Source organism: Zerene cesonia, chromosome 20 (genome assembly GCF_012273895.1).
Source record: "Zerene cesonia ecotype Mississippi chromosome 20, Zerene_cesonia_1.1, whole genome shotgun sequence".
In the NCBI taxonomy this organism is placed as follows: Eukaryota; Metazoa; Arthropoda; class Insecta; order Lepidoptera; family Pieridae; genus Zerene; species Zerene cesonia.
The window spans coordinates 1,605,350-1,625,094 of record NC_052121.1 but is presented as its reverse complement, the minus strand read 5'-3'; the positions used below and the strand labels follow the sequence as shown (position 1 = coordinate 1,625,094).

General features: G+C 34.4%; 3 protein-coding genes and 1 non-coding gene across 5 annotated transcripts; 2 read left to right on the top strand and 2 right to left on the bottom strand.

The window, feature by feature from the left end:
• The first annotated feature begins 204 nt into the window (after positions 1-204).
• Positions 205-5,224, top strand: LOC119834827. Its single transcript, XM_038359336.1, has 3 exons — positions 205-2,628; positions 2,715-2,824; positions 3,743-5,224. The coding sequence occupies exons 1-3, from the start codon at positions 306-308 to the stop codon at positions 5,222-5,224; spliced, it is 3,915 nt and encodes a 1,304-aa protein (XP_038215264.1). The 5' UTR covers positions 205-305.
• Positions 5,225-6,683: 1,459 nt separating this feature from the next.
• LOC119834825 lies at positions 6,684-10,657 on the top strand. Its single transcript, XM_038359335.1, has 4 exons — positions 6,684-6,695; positions 7,200-7,974; positions 8,058-8,167; positions 8,346-10,657. The coding sequence occupies exons 1-4, from the start codon at positions 6,684-6,686 to the stop codon at positions 9,897-9,899; spliced, it is 2,451 nt and encodes an 816-aa protein (XP_038215263.1). The 3' UTR covers positions 9,900-10,657.
• Positions 10,658-10,806: 149 nt separating this feature from the next.
• Positions 10,807-17,474, bottom strand: LOC119835291 (solute carrier family 25 member 35-like). 2 transcript variants are annotated; one of them, XM_038360026.1, is made up of 6 exons: positions 17,434-17,474; positions 14,683-14,930; positions 13,955-14,154; positions 12,434-12,557; positions 11,220-11,362; positions 10,807-11,004 (listed from the first exon to the last, which is right to left on the bottom strand). In XM_038360026.1, exons 2-6 carry the CDS (start codon positions 14,919-14,921, stop codon positions 10,814-10,816), a joined length of 897 nt encoding a protein of 298 aa, XP_038215954.1. In that variant the 5' UTR covers positions 14,922-14,930; positions 17,434-17,474; the 3' UTR covers positions 10,807-10,813. The 2 variants fall into 2 exon arrangements, with proteins under 2 accessions (XP_038215954.1, XP_038215953.1); XM_038360025.1 differs by lacking the exon at positions 17,434-17,474 and adding an exon at positions 15,192-15,343.
• Trnad-guc lies at positions 13,107-13,178 on the bottom strand. The gene has a single exon. It is a non-coding gene; the product is annotated as a tRNA-Asp (tRNA).
• Positions 17,475-19,745: the final 2,271 nt, after the last annotated feature.

Sequence of the window (19,745 nt, the reverse complement as noted above, 5' to 3'; positions counted from 1 at the left end):
TACCTACTTACGAAAGATTTTCCAAACTACAAACTAATCCCCTTATTCTTAGCTATGATCTAAAATTAACTAACTAGAATATGATTATGTGTTTGTAAAATCACAAGTTTTTATTAGTAATAATAAAAACTTGTACATCGTATGTATTCATCATGGAAACATATTACAAAGCAACTTATAATAATTTTCAAAAGAACTGGCAAGGTATAAAAAAATCACTGAATAATAGATTGACATCAGTGGTTAAACAAATAAATCGAGTAAATTTTTTGTAAAAATTATTATAAAAATAGGAAAATAACAAAATGGCAGTGTCAACTGCTATGTTCCTTTTTGAAGTAGTCGTGGAAAACGTAAAAAGTCTCGTAGAAAGTCGTCAATTAATGATAAAAAGTGAATTTGCAGACATTTTTTCTTTGGAGCTAAAAGACCCAAAACAGATGCACATTGTTATTCCTGAACCGCCTCCTCTACCACCAGAGCCACCTGGGAAGAAGGGTAAAAAAGCAAAACCCAAACCCAAAAAAGGTAAAAAAGGCAAAGTAGAGGAACCGCCGCCTGAACCAGTGATACAATCTGGACAATCGGTTTTATTTACAAGTAGTGCGGAATTTTTAATTCAAAACATGAAAAAGTTTCCTTTGGAAATGTCTTTGTGGAGTAAGGAAGACAACTATTCGTATATTGGAACCACATATATACCGTGGGATCAAATGTTTTACACTTACTTAGAGAAGATTTGTAACGCCGAGGAACCACCACCAGTTACATTAAACGAAGAATACAATATTTTTGAGGAGGGTACCGCTAAGTTAATGGCGAAGATAAGTATACAAGTTAAACTAACTTATTTGACGGATAAAGTAACAACGTGCTTTCGCACTCTTTCTGAAGATCCTACAGTTAAAAAGGTTTTATATACTGGGATCAATTCTAAAACAACCTCGTATATTTGCACATTGAAAACAACTGATGAAGATTTTGAAGAAAATTGTAATAAAATAGAAAATAATTTCGTAAAAGATAAACCAAAACCGACTAAAATGGTCTTCGCAGATTACAAAAATGCACCTGGTGCTAATCTTACATTCTTCAATGAAGGTGATTATTGCTGCATGAGTCATGCAGACAAACCCCCTGAATCCATTTATAAGTCACCAGAAACGTGTCCTGATATCAACTTTATTATTGACTATGTTAGAAAAATAATTGTATCCTGCAATGATAACATGAGAATGTTAACGCCTCAACCGACAATTAAACCGAGAGTCAAAGCTACAGATATTGATAGGTATTGCTACTGCAGAGAAACAAGTTGGCCTGGAGGACAATTCGCGGAAAGGTTCAGGAAAGAAGCACAATCGGCTCCATGTCCAATGTGTATTCATGCTGGAAAGAGACCGCCAGGCTCTCGTGCAGCTACTTTCGATATTGCTAATATACGAGGCCCTTGCGGTAGAGCAGATTGTAGAATTGCTCGAGATTTACGAGCATACATCGAAAAACTTGTTGAAGAAGATGACAAAGAGATCAACATTAATGATATAATAGGCCCTTGCGGTAGTAAAGAATGTTCTCTCGCTGAGAAAATACAAGAATTTCTGAGGCATGAAGGAGTATTTAGTCAGGGCAGTACATTAGAAGGATTGTCAACGCAATGTGCGTGCGTTAAGCAAATGCAAGACGCTTTAAAGAAAAAAGATATTTGTGATATACTTTGCACTAAAGAATGTGACGATACTGACAGTGAGGCTAGCCAATGTGAAGGTGAAGCTTGTCCACATCGTGATCCGAATAATAAAGTACAAGTGTATGATGTTTATTATTTTACTGTCGAACATGACTTCATAAATAAAAGTTCAGGCACATCTTCGCCATCATCTGAAAAATCATCTAAATTTAAGTATTGTTCAACGGACTGCCCAAGCGCAAAAACTTCTGAAAAGGTATCATGTTCTAAAACAACCTGCTCCACTTTGACAAATAAAAAGGATGATGAACTTGAAGAAGAAGATAAATGCCGCGATCCTGAGTGTCCTGTTAAAAGTGAATTTCCACCGAGTCCTGCTGATAGCGATATAGTAGTTCATTTTGCTGATATACACAACCCATGCTGCGTAAAATCATGCGATGTAGCTGAGAAGGTTAAAGATTTTATCGTGGATGGAGTATTGAGCAAGAAGGCTAAATCTGTCCCAGACGACGATCCTTGTTACTGCGATTGTGTATGTACCTTCAAATTCTCAAGTAAAACGACGTATTGTGCAGTATGTGGAGGTTATGAGTGTTTGGGTGATGATGTGAAAAATATGCCAGATTATGCTAAACCACACCCATGCCCCGTATATCATAAATTATATGATAAGAAATATATAAAAGTTCCGAATCCATGGCCAGAAGAGGAAATAAGATGTGCAGGAAAACAACCAGACACAATTAGTAATAAAAGCTCAAGAACCACTGGATCGAGACTTACAACAGCTGACAGGAAATTTGGTGCGTCTAGATCAACCAAATCGTTTGCAGAAAGAAAATCCGATAAGAAAGAGAGGAGTGCCGAAAAGGTAAAAAAAACTAAGCAAGAGAAAAAGAAGGTCGGAAAATTTACTGCAAATGTAGAACAATCGCGTATGTATATATAGCATTCAGTGAATAAACTTCAAGTACCACCTGGAAACTACGCAAATTAACAATGTATTTCATATTGATTACAGCGCCACCATCCCCGCCAGTAGAAAGGAAACCAGAACCAAAGTATCCCTACCCACCCGTTCCTAAGCACATGGGATGGAATTGGACTGCAGAAGATATTCCTGGCATGAAGGTTATATTTCGTTTCACAAACTAGCCATTGTTATGTACAGGTACAATACATATTACAAATGGCAACAGCTAGTTTGTGAAATAATTTGTCCATAACGTTATTTCTCACATTATAGTTTATTTCGTAAGATTGTATAGTGACGATCACCTTAGAATGTATTTAAACTGTCGTACATTGCTAGGAAACTAGGTACACAGTTCATTAGTTTAATAATATTTGTCAGGAATAAATTGAAAACGTTATTAACACATCACAACAACGATAAATATTTTTTTCATTTCTGACGCCTTAAAAACTTTAATCAACATGTACTTTATTTAATTATTTTACTGATTTTAACTGAGCATCGAAGTTTGTAATTTACAATTCTTAGTCGGTCCATGGTCTATGCGTAATAATTTGATGAACGTACATACTTAGGTACTTCGTTTTTAACCTGTTTGTTAGTTCAAACTTCTTTAAATTTTGTGTACCTTGGGTAAGTGCCAAATATTTTATTTTGTAATTCTTTAATTTTGTTAATAAAGTCAAACATCTATTTGTCGAATAAATTGGTTTTCATTGTAATTGTTATTTATTTTACAGGATTCCCCTGCAATGTCGAGTTCACGCCTGCAACATTATCTACCTTATTAAAAATTACCTTTCCTAATAAAATATTATACTTAACTGTTATTGTTTGATTTTTACAAATATTCCTGAAATTATGAGTAATTATGTGTGTATTGTGATTATCCGATTTAAGTTTTTCATAGCATTAAGAGCAATTCTTAAATATTTTAAAATATAAAAACTAGAAAAAATCGATAGGTGGCCAAGTGTTAAAGTGTCGCCTTAATAGGGCGAAAGACAAAGGTCGAATCCTGCCTCATGATCAAATTTTCTCTATTTTTCAAGTGTTTTGTGATTTGTTTTCAGCCCCGCCCAAATTGGAGACCTGGTGCAGCTAATAAGATTTTAGTAAGACGATACAGAGCTTTACTAGAAGGTGTTGATATTGTTGCTAAGAAAAAACGTGCAATGATGCAACGCAAAAAGAAGGCAGAAATCAAGCCAACACTAATTGTAAAAAAACAAGATGGAGAATATACCGTTCAAATGGAGGTTTTCAAGAAGTATTCAAAGGAACGACTTTTATTTCAATATCCATATGACGAGAAACCTCCTTTAATTTATACAATAGGAAAAACAGAAGAGGAAAAATGTAAAATTAGAAAACAGCGCGAACGAAGAGAACGTCGAGAAACGAGAAGAAAAAGTCGCCTTCTCCAATCTACGTTTAGAGACAAATGTCAAGAAATTTGTTTAAAAGCATATAATCAAGCAATCGGCTTGTTACCTTTACCCAATCCAAATGATCCTGAATGTCCGTGTCATACCGATGCTGTACAAAATTTGTCGCCACCTATAGATTCATGTTCATGTTCTGATGAGGGAAGTATATCGAGCAGTGATACCGATGGAGATGAGTGGGTCGTTGAATTTACACCTCCTGCTGCCGTTTGGGACGTTAGGGCTAAACATCCACCAGTTCTGGTAGATAATGAATCCCAATATACTTATTTAGATTACAAAGTGAAGTTGCTTGATAAGAGTGGAAATCCTGTGCCAAGATTTTTCAAAGGGCCTGATGGCAAACAAGAATGCAGTGACTTGGGAGGCTTTTGGGGTCCAAATCACGTTTGGTTAGAAATCAACAAAGACGGGTATTTAGGACCAGATAACAGATGGGTTCCCATGAACTTTATTGGACCGGATGGAATGTATTACTCAGCTGAAGAAGGTTCTTTTACTGATAATTCAGGACAATTATTAAAAATTGGTATTGATGGTTATATTGACAAAGATGGAAAATGGGCATGGTACAGTAGGAGGGGAGCAAGAACTCCAAAGTCAAAATCGACGTTAACAGGTACTACAGTTGACTCTAAGAAGTTTGGAAAAGGAAGTAAACCACAACCACCTACTTCTCCAGCTGGAAAAGGGAAAGCGGGTGCTGCACCTCAATCCAATATTAAAAAGCCAGCAGCTAATCAGCCAGCAGCGAAGGGAGCTGATAAAGTAAAGAAAACAGTTTCATATTCATCCGGTAAAGCTAAAAGTCCAGTAGTTATGAATGTATCCGTCAATTATGAAAAGAACAGATCGCCTCAACCTGATTGTAGATACTACATGGATCCCAAAACGTTGGCAAAATATAAGGAAATTATGCGGGATCTCTCAATGTATGACGATTTAATGTGTGAACTTAAACCTCCAATGAAAATGAGTCGAGCGTCAAACACGCCAAAGAAAAGATTTAATTCATTCTCAATGTATAATAAAGGCCGAAATATATCCAATATTTCTGAAGTAATGTCTCCAGTAAATAAAACCTATGAAGTCCCGGCGTGTTATTAATATTTATATTTATCATTTTATGTGATCGGTTTGTATTAAACTATAAAAAATCGTTATTGTCTCTATTGTAAACTAGCGGTCCGCCCCGGCTTTTCCTGTCTTACATAGCTTATAGCCTTCCTCAAAAAATGGGCTATCTAGAACTGAAATAATTTTTCAAATCAGACCAGTAGGTCCTGAGATTAGTGCGTTTAAATAAAGTTCTTCAGCTTTATAATATCACAAGGTATGATGTATAGATACTGATGGGATAAATGCCACATAAATATTGAAGTTTTGCCAATGAAAATATCACATAACATAAACTTCTCATGGCATTGCGAGTCGATTTTGTGTCAATGGACACCATTGACATTTATAGTCATTTAGCAGATTAAGAAATTTGTCAAACCCTTAGACATAAGCTAGCTGTAGAGTGCGGGTGTCACCTCTTTCAGTTATGCCGGTCTATATGCATTGTTACCAGCAATAAGTTGACAGTAACTTCGCAACACATTGAGTTGTAGCTATAGAAGTGTTCGCTATGGCTGTAAGGTTTCACAATTACATACATATATTTATATTTGCCTTATTAACACCACATCCTGTCCTACTAATACTATGAATGCGAAAGTTTGTAACGTTGTATGTATGTGTGTTACCCGAAAACCACTCAATGGATTGATACTTGACAGTGATATAGCTTATGTGCCAGCATAACACATGAGCTATAGAAGTTCTCAACCGCAGGTGAAATCGTGTTCAACAATGAATAGTGATATTCAGTTATTTTTTTTTAGTTTGTTTTACACTTAAAATTTTAATAGAGATAAAATAAAAATAAAAACTCATTGCTACTACACTTACCGTAAATGAGAGAGAAAAAAGATTTTTTTTTTTAACAAATCGTAATTTCAAACTGTCCACTTATAATCGAAAACATATAAAAGTATGTATTTTAAATTTGACACTTTTCTTTTGGCAATGAAAATTACAAGTTTATTACTATTATGTAGTTAAATATTAAATATTTGCAACATTTTGGTTAACTTTATATAAGCAAAATACACATATAATGGCTTCTTCGGATTCAATGTTTTTATTTGAGATAATCATAGAAGAAATAAAGAGCTATTTAGATTGTAAACAAGCTATCGTTAAAGCTAATTTCCCTGAACTATTTGAGGTAACGTTGAGTAATCCATATGCTGTTATTTCTAAAATATCGAAGAAGAAAACTAAACGAAAAACTAAAGTACGGAATAATAAATTAGAAATCAAAAGATCAAAACTATTGTCGGACACAAGATTACAAAGAGACGAATCTATATTAGTGACCATTAATACTCAGGAACTTATTAAAATTATGCAAAACAATGAATTGGAGTTGTCAATGTGGAGGAATGAAAGTAAAAAAATTGGGTCTACAAAAATTCCTTGGAGCACAATATTCATATACTATTTATTAAACTTAGAGACCATGCTGGAACCGGTGAGTGTTCAAGAATATTATAACATTTACGATGAAATTTACTGTGAAAAAATAGCCACCGTAAAACTGAACGTTAAACTTACTCATTTTGGATACACAACGCCATCAATTGTAAACAATACTCATGAACAAAACGTTCGTAATATATGCAAATGTACGGAGAGTAATCTTGGAATTATAAAAACAACATACTATGGAAATAAGAAATTGCATAAAAGAAAGCGCAATAAGAATGATAAACTAAAGCGAAATGTGTCACTTGAAAAGCTGAGTTTTGAGGTACAGAAAGATAACAATCATAAAGTATGTGAAGAATCATGCTTAAATGAGGGGACTACAAAAGTTAACATTGAAAACCACAATCACGCTTCTGCTCTCACTAAATCAAAATCATTTTCATCAATTGAAGGAAAAGATATCAAAACAGTAAATTACATTTTTGCCGATCCGAATGCAAAGTTTGGAAATAAAGTGTACTGTGTAAACTATTTTACGGTTGAACAGAATAGTTCTAACCCAGAATCTAAAAAATCCTCTAAATCTTCTATAAAAGAGCAGACATCCGAAAAATCTAGTCACTCGCAAGCGAATAGAGCAAGATTTAAGTTTCGACCGTGTGATAGCGAATGTCCAGTAATAAAGAACAGATCTGGTTCATGTCCTGCTAGTATGTGCTCACTCGATATGCCTGAAGAAGCAGCACCTCTAATTAGCATTGCGAAATGTAGACAACTCGTATGCGAACACAAGGAGCACAGAGTTCTGCCTCCACCACCAGATGAAAGAATTCTTCTAGATTTGACGAATTTAAATAAAGATTGCTGTGATCATACAGAAGTAACTGAGACTATAGAGGAAGTCATAGGTGGTGTGAAAGCTAAAATGAAAATCGGCCAAGATCCTTGTTTTTGTACATGCGAGTGCACGTTTGGCTTTATGAAAAAGACCACGTATTGCAAGGTATGTGGTGGCTATGAAAGAATTGGAGAAGAGCAACCGCATGAGAAACCAACACAAGGCAATTTTCCGTGTCCTATATATCATAAGTTAGTTGATAAAAATAAAATGAAATCATGGAGTACATCTGGTAGTGAAAGCAAGAAGAAAGGTGACGATACAAGCATTAAAGCAATGAAAGTAAGTTCAAATCAGAAAGCTGCTTCTTCGGATAAACGAGTTGTTGAGAAGAAAAGCGTTGAATCCGAAAAAGATACCAAGAAATGTAAAAAGAAAAAGAAGGACGATAGATTTAAATTCAACTACGGTTACAAAGGTATACGTACGTATTTTTCATTATTTGTCAATTTCATTAATAGTGCAGAAGTTCGGTGTAGTGGACCTCTACATTTTTGTTTCTTTTAGCTCCGCAAATTGGACACAGCAGGTGTGCATTACCCTGTACTGGTACATTAGAAAATGTGCCAAAACATATGGGTTGGTTGTGGACTGCTGAAGATGTACCCGGCATGAAGGTATTATTTTCTAAACTCATAACTACTGTTCATAATTATATTTACTTTTTGTTATAATTATTTACTGATATAGTTATCAATTATTTTAAGACAAATACTGCGCACAATACGTGCACAATACGCGTATAAATCTTTATTTTTTTTATTTTTTTATGATTTTTTTAATTTTATTTTTTAGTTTCGCCCATCATGGAAACCAGGTGCTACTAATAAACATGTTGTAAGGCTTCTAAGGATGGCTCGTAATCCCGGTGAAGTAACGCCTAAGAAGAGAAGAAAAGATGCTGCCAAAAAGAAACGCCCATTGAATCGACCACTTTTAATTGTTCATAAGAAGGATGGTGAATTCACCGTAACAATGGAGACTATGAAAACGTACACTAAACCTAGAGCTATTAATCAATATCCTTATGAAGATAAGCCTGTGCTTACTTATACAATAGGTAGAACTGAAGAAGAAAATCGCGAAAGAAGGAAGAAGAAAGAACGAGAACAAAGACGCCTAGAAAGAGCACAGCGAGCGTTCATTCAGAGCGCTTTCCGAGATATGTGTCATGAGATATGTCTCAAAACGTATCAACAAGCTTTAGGAATACTTCCCGATACTGAAGACCCCGAATGTACTTGTTATCCAGCTGAACCGACAGCTGCAAGAACCAATATGGATGTCTCTTGTTCATGTTCCGAAGATTCAAAATCAATTGGATCGGATACGGATTCTGATGAATGGATAGTAGAATTTACCCCACCATGTGCTACTTTTAATCAAAATTATAAAGGCAAGAAGGTCATAAAAGTAGACAATGGCAGCCAATACACATATTTGGATTACAGAGTTAAACTTCTAGATAGGTTTGGTAACCCTGTTCTCAGATTTTTCAAAGGCCCTGATGGGAAACAACAATGTAGTGACTTGGGTGGCTTTTGGGGCCCAGATAAGAAATGGCTAGAAATAAATGTGGATGGATATGTAGCTCCTGATGGACGATGGGCGCCTAATAATTTTATTGGTCCCAGTGGTGAGCAAGTCGAAGCCACGACTGGTAAATTCCAAACCGCAAACAATAAATGGTTGGTCGTTGGAATAGACGGGTATGTCGACTGTCAAGGTAGATGGAGATTTTATCCGAAACCCAGAGGCGATCTATCTAGAAAGAAATCACCTACATCGAAAAAGCAGGTAACTGGTGGTAAAGATATGAAAAAAGAAGATATGGTTCCATTAAAATCTGAAGCAAGTTGGAGTTGTTTCGGAGATGCTACACCAAAAGATCTTTCTAAATTAGGAATAGTTGGGCATGGTCACGATAAAAAGATACTTATAGCAACTTTAAGAGAAATGATGGCGCAAGGCGAAGATGTAAAAATACCGCAACCATCCACTGTTTTCCGCCTTCCTCCCTCAAAAAAACGTCGCCGAGTGCAAAGTCCAGATAACAAATATTCGCGCAGCCTATTTGAGGATAGGACCAAATGTAAACATTCTGCACCATCTGATAAGGGTATTATAGCTGTCGACGATCAAGGTAATAAAACCTATTTTCGATTAAAGGGTTTCAAAAACGCACGACCGAAACAGAGACTAGCCGCTTTAACAGGACGAGGCATAAGTTTAAGTTCGTTCCATGTGCCATGCTTCCATTCATTTATAAGTGCGGAAGTTATGAAAAAGCAACAGCGAGACCGATTAATGGCTTTGGCTGCAAGAAACATTGCAACTCAAGTCGCTTGATTGCCTCTTCAGCACATTGTGATGTGTCCAAAGAATTATGTTTTTGATGTAAGATTGTTGATTAAGTGAACGTACAAAAATTATTTATTTGATAATGTGATAATTGAAATTTGTAACGTTATGTTGTAAGATTAAGTGGTGTATATTGGGTTGTGAATAAATTTTATTTTTATAATATGATTGTTTTAACAATACGTGTATTCATACATTTTTATTGAGAAGAGTTATATTAAAAGTAAGCATAATTTTTTTATTTTTTTATTTCACTTTCTTTTTAATAAAAAAGAACAAATTAATACTTCATATTTCTTACAGATTAAATATGGTTGGAAGCCCGGTGCTATATCAAAGCGTCTCTTAAAGAAATTGAATAAAGCAAAACTAGCAAAATCCGTTGTGGAAGTAAAGAAGCTTACAAAACGGACCAAAAAACGTACCGAAAATAAACCTTTAATTATAATTGGCAAAACGAATGGTGAATATCAAGTAGAAATAGCGCCTGATGTTAACGGACAAGGTAATGAGCAGTACACACCACTCATTTATAAAATAGAAAGCGCCAACAACAAAGCGAAATCAGAGAAACGTGAGAGACTCCGAAGGCGGCTAGCTCGAGCAGCTGTTCAAGATGTTTGGGCGGATCCGTATCACCCAGATAATTGTGAAAACGTGTGTCTCAAAACGTTTTACGACGCAATGGGAATTAGATTACCAGAGCCTAGTCTGCCGGATAATACCGGGGACTTACAGTCGTGTTCGTGTGATGATGAAGAAATCAGTTCCAGTTGCGCTTCCTCTGAAGTTGATTGGGAAATACAATTTTCTCCACCCATAACTAATTATCTACGCTCCCGACCAGAAGTTGATGAACAATGTTCTCCGATTGTTGTTTGAATAAAAAACATTGTAAACCATTATCTGTTTTTATTCTCGAAAACAATATTTAACATGTCCCATATAACTAGGGATAGTGTCGTGTGGGGAGCTATCCGCAAGTACAGTGGGCCGATACCCTTGTAAAGGCCGTAAGCACCCTCTGTTTTCAATATTTTTTTGATGCAATCAAATACTCCCGTGTACAGTTTTTCATTTTTTAACCCGGACCCTGAAATCATAATCGTGTGTAAAAATAATAGAAAATCACAACGAGGTAAAATTAGGATAACGTTATGAATCAAGCTTGTGTAAGAAGATAATGCTGTTATTTGAATGGCAAAGCAAATGAATAGGAACGAAGCTGGATGAAGCACAAAAAAACAAAAACACACAGTGTTGCACAAATAAAATGACCGAAAAGGAAGCTTTTATAAGGGACATTACCCTGGTTAAAGATACGAGTACTGACTACATCCAGCGGGGTTTCCAATAACGCACACAAGACGCCACATGCCAAACTCGCGACGAATGCAAGTGTTATCGGCGCATTTTGAAACAATCCTCTCTCAAGCAGCTGATCTTTCAGGCTGGAATCGATGGAAAATCAGTATAAGATTACCATGAGAACATGCATTATGAGGTTTGCCAGGCTTTTAGAGGCTTTAAATTTGGGGATATCAATTATGCACCAACCCCTGGATGACTAAATTAGTATGGTGAGGTTAGAAATCGTAACAAGTGAAGTCCATGTATATGGATCCAGTTAATATTGAAGCACACTTTTATAAAATTTATCAATACAAATGTAAATGGATTAATGCATATAAAGGATCTAGGCGATTAGTAGTACTAGTATGCTTAATTACTTTAAAGACCTTTGAAAAATGCTTATCATTGCTTTTGACAAAAACTTTTATTGAAAAATTTATATTTTTCTCATCTAGTATTATAATTCCACAGATTTTCTCTAGAATGCTTTAAAAACAATGGACAATCAACAATCACATTTACAGGTGATCTCGTTAGTTCTGGAAAATGTATAATGCTCAATCCTTAGTGACTACATGGTGAAATCATAAGGAGGCATAAATATATGGTGTTATTTACCCTGATTGTAAAGTCGTACGGTGACAACATCTAGTGGACATATTATCACAGCTACCATCACACCACTTATGGCACTTGCCAGGAATGCAAGGCCGAGATTGGACCTTTTGCAAATCCCATTATTCAAAAGGGTCTCTTTAGCTCTGCAGGAGAAAGGGGATCAATTACTTTAAGTTCATTGGGATGTGGACTAGATGTGATAGTTTCTGTGCCTGATCATATCTGGATCATATGTGAACAAGTCTGTATTAGTTACTAAACCAACACCACGTATGTAGATATACAATAACAAAAATGTAATTTAAGACTAGCCACAAGTCTAGCCCACGAGTCACGACACTTGAAGGTAATCAAATAAAAGTCAATGTCGTTTTCAGCATGAGTAGGTATTCTTTTGTTAATTGTTTCGTAAAAATTTTCACAGGCTGGTTCGTTATCGTGAAATTTAAATAAAAATGACAAACTAATGGAAATATTTGTTCACAGCTCACTAGCCAAGTTGCAGAATAAATTTTTATAAAATAATATCTCATATTTAAAGAAAAACTTACGCTGAGAAGGTTGTCAATTGAGCTGCACTACCGACGGCCAAACGCATGCATGTCGCGTTGACTCCGGCGAAGTAACCTTTCATGCCTTCCGTTCTGTATATCTTTGCGAAGGCATCTAGCGTTCCTAGAACCGTAATATCGTTAATTTTAATGCTTAAGCAAAATATGCTATTATTGGATATATATTATGTACATACATTTATGTAAAATATTTACAGTGTGTGTAAATATTTTTCTAGTGACTGCTGCTATTTTATTCGTAGTACTCAGTGATGAATACAAATATTGATTTATTGTGTATATAAATATATAAATAGAGAGAAAGTAACTGACCATAAAATGCAATTTTAATAATAAAAAAGTAGTCTGCATTATGACGATGCCTAACAAAATTAAATGACCAAATTTACCGGGAAAAATTGCCAGAAAATAAAAAACTTGTTTCGTCTTTATGGACCACTATTTTTGTACGGTATTACGTATTTTCTATTATTTTTATAGATCTTACGATGTCTTGGAACGGCGTACCAAACGCAGAAAATTTTAATCTTAAAGAAATAATATAAATTATCATAAATTTTTTAAAACAGGCTATCACTCATAAATGGTTTGTTTAATAGAAATTCTGGCTAAAACAATTTATAAACAAAAAAATAAAAATTGTAAAAGAGTTCTCTCCGGCGGGGAATCGAACCCCGGTCTCCCGCGTGACAGGCGGGGATACTGACCACTATACTACCGAAGACTTGACATTCAATGCGAAAATATCGTTTAGGTCAGATAAGACATAAGCGCCGTCTAGTTAGCATCTGTGGCTACGTAATATGCTGAGTGACGTCACTATTCACTATCGTGTTTCCAGGTTATCTCTAAAATTAAGACCGCTTGTGTAATCATTACTTGCAAATTTTATTTCGCTCTGTTTGAACATTAAATAAATGTAATTGCTTTTCCAAAATACATTTAATTTGTATCCACAAAACAGAATTTCGGCTGTTATTCAGCCATTTCGCAAAATAGCAACAATCATAATACTAAACTAGTACAACAACCGGCTAACACAAGTTTGTAAAAAGAATTTAATCGAACTTTTGTTGTTGCTTAGACGATAGGAACGATTCTGAAATATAAATCTATAAATTTATATTTCAATGCAGGAGCGGTTGCAAAAAATTACCTGGTACTTTGGGGATTTCATTTTTTTCTGATATTGTGAAAAAATTCCGTCAACACGCCGATATTTTTTTTTATTTAACAGTATGTCTTTTTAAACATAGTTATTTATCTGCACTAATACTCATTTTTCTATCCAAAGACGAGTAACCAACAAAAAGACTTCATGACTAAATAGTTTTAAGAGCCAATACCGACAAATTTTTTCACCGGTGATCTATCGGCCGATGACAGTCTATATATACGATCCCTATGTGCGTAGTGCGTACGAAGGTATATACATATATTACCGCGGACGAAGTCGGGGTGCACCGCTAGTCTCTTATAATAATTAGATTAATAAATTACCTTTATATCGATATTGCCTTCCAACAGCTACACTAGGATGTGCCGCGGACTGCATCCTAGTTTTGACCACAGACATGGGGTTAGCGGCCACACCGCTCAGTAACCCGCTCGCGCTTGACCAAAATACGGCTTTTTGTATACTAGTGGCGCCATCTGTCCTTGTCCAACCCTTAACTTCGGCTATGTGATATGAGCCTAACCTGGATACATAAAGCTACCTATATAAGAATTTTATGAGCAAGAACTTTGTAAGATTAGCGTCGTTTTTTAATTAATTAAAGAAATACTCAATAGAATGTCTAATGCTATATTATAATCCGTATATTTTCTATGATCAGAGTTCGTAGTTCGTACACACATACAAAGCATTAAACTTCTGATTCGACAAAGCACCAAATATAATTTCTACATATAAAGACAAACTAAAACGACAATTACCACAAATAAATATAGTTCTAAAAAATTCAAAAACACGCTTATGAGAGAATGTATTAGTGTCTTAGTTTAATTGCCTAGCAATCCTAATCAGAATAATAGTATAAACTATTGAAATTATTGTATAGTCACCGATCTTTAATAAGTCTAGGTACAAAGTTAATATCATATAAATCTCTCCATTGAAAGTGGGTCAAAATCGAGTCGGAAGGAGACTGTCGAATACCTATACAAGCATGAAGCTAATAAAAGCGTATTATTTAGAACTGTAACTTAGTAATAAAACCCATTACCTAACGGAATTCATGCAAAAACCAAGTAACATGGCCGGCGTGAGACCTTTTTGCAGAGCCAGCACGCCATCTGCTTTAGCTATAACGTAACACGCGTGAAATATGCCTCTGTAACGTGTCGCCTGCTCCTTCCTAGATCGCAACTCGCCTTGCAACTGCAAGCGGGTCTTTACAACGTCCATAGGGTTCGTGAATATCGTTGCGCCCGCGCCGGCCAGCCCGCCGATCACGAAGTCCATTTTTTATTACTGAAATTTTGTTATCATATATTTTTCTTTTTAACAAACCGTTCCCGTACATATAGTGTATATTCACAGAGAACAAAAAAATCGGATAATAAGATTTTGACGTTTGAATATTTTTACATCGCAGTGATCTAAACTTTATCTAAGAAATTACAAAGCCCTACATAGTACATATACAAATTTTTTTACATATTCCTTTAATTAGGTATTAGTTTCTTAACTATCTTATACAAGTTACTCTTCGGGATCGATCGATATACTCACATTATCCTTTCAAAAAACTTTGAATAACAGAAAATTTCATTCCAGAATATTATTAGGTACGCACGTATTTGTAATTTGGTATCACACTATTAGTACCGTTTAACATATGATTGATAAACTGTGCAATGTTAAAAAGAGAGCTGAAGATTTCCTGGCATTTACGAAATATATTACTTATATTCCTGACTATCTGTTGCAATTTCCTGACGAGTTTCGTTCATCACGCGATGTGAGCCTCGCCGTTACTAGTCTCATAGTTTAAGTCTATAATCTACATACTTCAATAATTATAATAAAGGTGAAGAATTTGTTTTGTTTATACGCGCCAATCTCAGGAAGGTCTTATAGGACCTATTTCAAAAATTCTTTCAATGTTCGTGATCCCTGAGATCTAGTTTGCACCAAAAAAAAAAAAAAAGAATATATAAGTTGACCCACGTTGTCTGCAGTAATCTCTTATCTCTCAATAATTATGTAAGCATATAGCTTTATTAGAAATGAAAGCAGATATCAGGATATCTGTAAGTACGTTCTCACGCGACCCACTATGCCTCATAATTAATTAGGTATAATTTTTATACAAAATTAATATACATTATCTGAATCTAAATATTCTGTTTTCATGGCGATAACGCTCAATTTAATTAATTGCAAAAATTAAAAATAAACCTACAGAAAATTTAAAATCGCTATAGATATTTGATTCACATAGACTAAACAACAATGAAAGTTGAACAAATCATTAAGCAATACAAAATTTGGGTCAAACGTTACAATAAAAGGTTGTTTTCAACCTTTTATTGTAACGTATTGAGTTTTTTCACTTTTTATGCGTATTACCTACTAACGTTATATTCCCTTGGTACAGTTGTTAAGCAACTGACATCCTCCTGGGATCGATCCCGATGAAGATTAATTCAAAACAAATCTAACAAATACTGCACATTATAGAAATTCGTATTTATATACAAACGCAATTAAATAGTAAGAAAAAATTCACACAAGTCTTCACATATGTAATGTTAAATTATTGCAAAAAATTTAAATCAGTAATTATATATCTGTATGTACTCAATTATTAGTATGGAGCTGTATAAAGCCGAAAATCACAAGTTCAGCCGAATGCCTCACAACACTAATGAATTATCTTGATAACAATTTAAACAGATAGGAACAAATACATTAGATAAATCAGTAAAATGATGTAAAAATGAAAATTTTTACTGTTTATTCAAAGCTTGCTGGGAATTGCCTTATCAACTAAGATAAACTGAAATTCAGTCGGCCTTGTAAGTCATATTTGATGTTACAATATATGGAAACTGTAGTATGCTACCAAAAAACATTTTAGATGATCTGTTAATTCTAAAGATACGAAATAATATATAATATATAATTTTTAATATATAATACTGCTATATATACAGTCTTTAATAACTAAATATTATGCTTTGCTAGCCATATGTCACAGTCATTTTATTCGGAAACTATTGAGACAGCAGAGTTGAAACTTGATATGAAACGGAAAAAACAAATACCTAACCCTGTGGGGTGTCTATAGAGGTATTTAAAATGACATTAAAGTTTCTAAAACCAATTTTTCTCAAAATGGATTATTTAAGAGATAAGCCCATATATTGATAGTTAAAAAACTGTTAAACTTATTCTATTAATATATTTGATGATGCTTGAACAAAAATGCAATTTGCAAAAATGATAGAAATTGTTGTTTAGTTAAAGTTATCTATTTATATACTTTCATAAAGTTATAACTTTTTTGTTAAACGCAAATGCATGCACGTAAATTTGTATTAAACAGTCAGCCGGAATAGAATGTCTCAAGACTATTCTAAAAATAACTCCCTATTACCTAAGTTGTAAGACGAGTCACAAATAATATTATCATAAGCATCATTGAAGGAAACCAAATATTATTATTCACATTTCGATTATAAATATTTTTGATTATCCCATAAGATCACTACACAAATGCAAATATCGCTATCTCTCTCATTAGAAGAAGCCAAGTAGCTAAGTCCCCAATCGGCAATCACGCCCCCAAAATATTGGCGCGAAAATTTAATGTCAAAATAAAAAAATCTTATTAGGTTTGCGTGATGAAAGTAAAGCAACCCAATAATTATATACTCTATCATAAAATAATTTAAGTACATCATATTATGTTTATAGTATTGTAATCAGAGGAGCTGATAAAAATATCAAAGGACATATTGTAACTTACCATAAAACAACTATATGCACTGTAACACTATTTCGAACTTATCACGTTATCACGTTATAATAATCACGTTAAACACAGTACGTTTCGTCTGCACTGTAACAAAATTCACTAAAATATATCACACTGAGCGTGAAAAATTTGGCGCAATTTTGTTGACATCATATATTTATGTCATTTACTTTTTTTTAAGAAACACTCTGGTCGCTCATGGGCAGCTCACATATTTTTCGTTTGCTTTATGGTTACAATAAACCACGTGCTCATACGTAATTTGGTTTACGAATGTTATACAATACAATATTAATTTGTTACGTACAGTGATGACGCGGGCGAGGCGTGGCAAATGGCATTGAAAATGAAACTTTGGCCGTGGACGAGGTTATGCAATTGCGTACTTCTATCCGTAGAGACATTTAAGCGCTATCTTTAAATATGGGAATGTAACAGATGATATAATTATAGTGTTGTTTCGATTGCAATTATCACAATTAATTAATTAACTGATAGTTATATTATGTATATCAATCATGCCCAAGATTAACAAATTTTTCAGAAAGTATTTTAAAATGTATCTGTGTATATATATATATATATATATATATACTAGCAAACTCGGCGAACTCCGTTTCGCCACCAGATGGCTTCGTTTTTCCCGCTTTTCTGTTGAAATTTTTCCTGAATTTTCTTTGCTATAAACCTCACGGAGCCCGAGACCTTTCCAACGAATGCAAAACCGTGGAAATCGGTTCGTGCGTTCTGGAGTTATAGCGTCAGGAAGGAAAACCCGACTTATTTTTATATAGTAGATATATATATATATATATGTATTGAATGTTTCCTACATGTTAACAATTTTTATTTATAAACGTGAAATCGTGTTATGTAAGTCGTACCCATGTAAGAACATTTGCTAATAATTCCTTTTCCATAATAAAAAGCAGTAATGTTGTAATAGATTCTTAATGTTTTATTTAAAATTGGCTTTTCAAGATTTCTATATATTTCGTATAATAATACCAATAGGGATGTATTGACTTTTTAGGTTTGTTTCATAATATTAATCAGTTACAGCTGATATAATGATACTATACCTAAATCGTATCAGTGGTTTAGGCGTGAAGAAGAGATAGGCAGATACATTTCTTGTGGGAGTCGAGCACGCTTCGGCACGAATTGGGCCAGCTCGCACCGGGGAAGTACCACACCCCCACAGAAAACCGGCGTGAAATTGTGGCATGCCACTGTGTTTCGTACGGTGAGTGGGGGAGCCGGAGGCCCGTTTCCTTTTCCTCACCCGTCCTAGTCCATTCCTTCTTTCAAGTCGTTAAGTTTAAGTCGTTTCCTTTTCCCTTACCACATAAAAGCGGGCAGCGTATTTATAATATAGGTATAAGAAGTGCATAAAATTACAATCGTTTTCATAGTATTTAGGTATACGTTACACAGTGTTGAATAAAACTATCCCATGTGACGTCACAACCTAGCAACGGTTAGGGATTGTAAGATATGAAAGGGAAGGGCTAAATGCTATGAATGAACATCGATTTTTGAGAGATTGAGAGAACATTACCAATTATATTTAAAACCTTATTGCTTCTACTGTTAGGTTCAAATTGTATCGGTGGAAGACCTTTATACTACAAATTTTCCTGAAATTTTACTCTTTCGCCTCAGTCTATTGCAAAAAAATAGGTTCAATGTCATTTTTAAATGAAAATTCATTAGATTTAACTGAAAGTTAAGATCGATTAATATCGAAGTAGTTACTTATGACTCGGTGTTCTGTAATTTAATCGATTTCATAAATTGACTAGTAATTGGCTTCATTATAATCTACGTCGTTAAAATTAAAGACATTCTCAATAAGTAGTCGGTATATCAAAGCCTTAATATGTGTGATATTATGGAGTCGATTTATTAATTATTCAATTCGAAGATTAGAGAGAGACAGTTCCGAGGTTTTGCACAAATAAGTTCCCTTTCCTATGGGATTGCCAAAAAAAAAAATCTATGTCCATTTTTGGGTCTTTAAGTTTCGCACAACAACAAAATCCCATCCAAATCGGCATAAGAGTTCCTAAGATTGGCTCGTTTAAACAAAAAAAAATACAACAACCAAAATCTTCGGCTTAATATAGAAGCATAGATATAAAATTACAGAGCAATATCCTTAGATTTTGGATGATACTGATTTATTGTATGGTTTACCATTTAGCAATAGAAAACTTCTGAAATTATCTCATTTATTATTGAACGTTTAAGTGCCCTGTAACAGTCATAAAGAAATGACCTTAAACTCACGGCTTACCCTA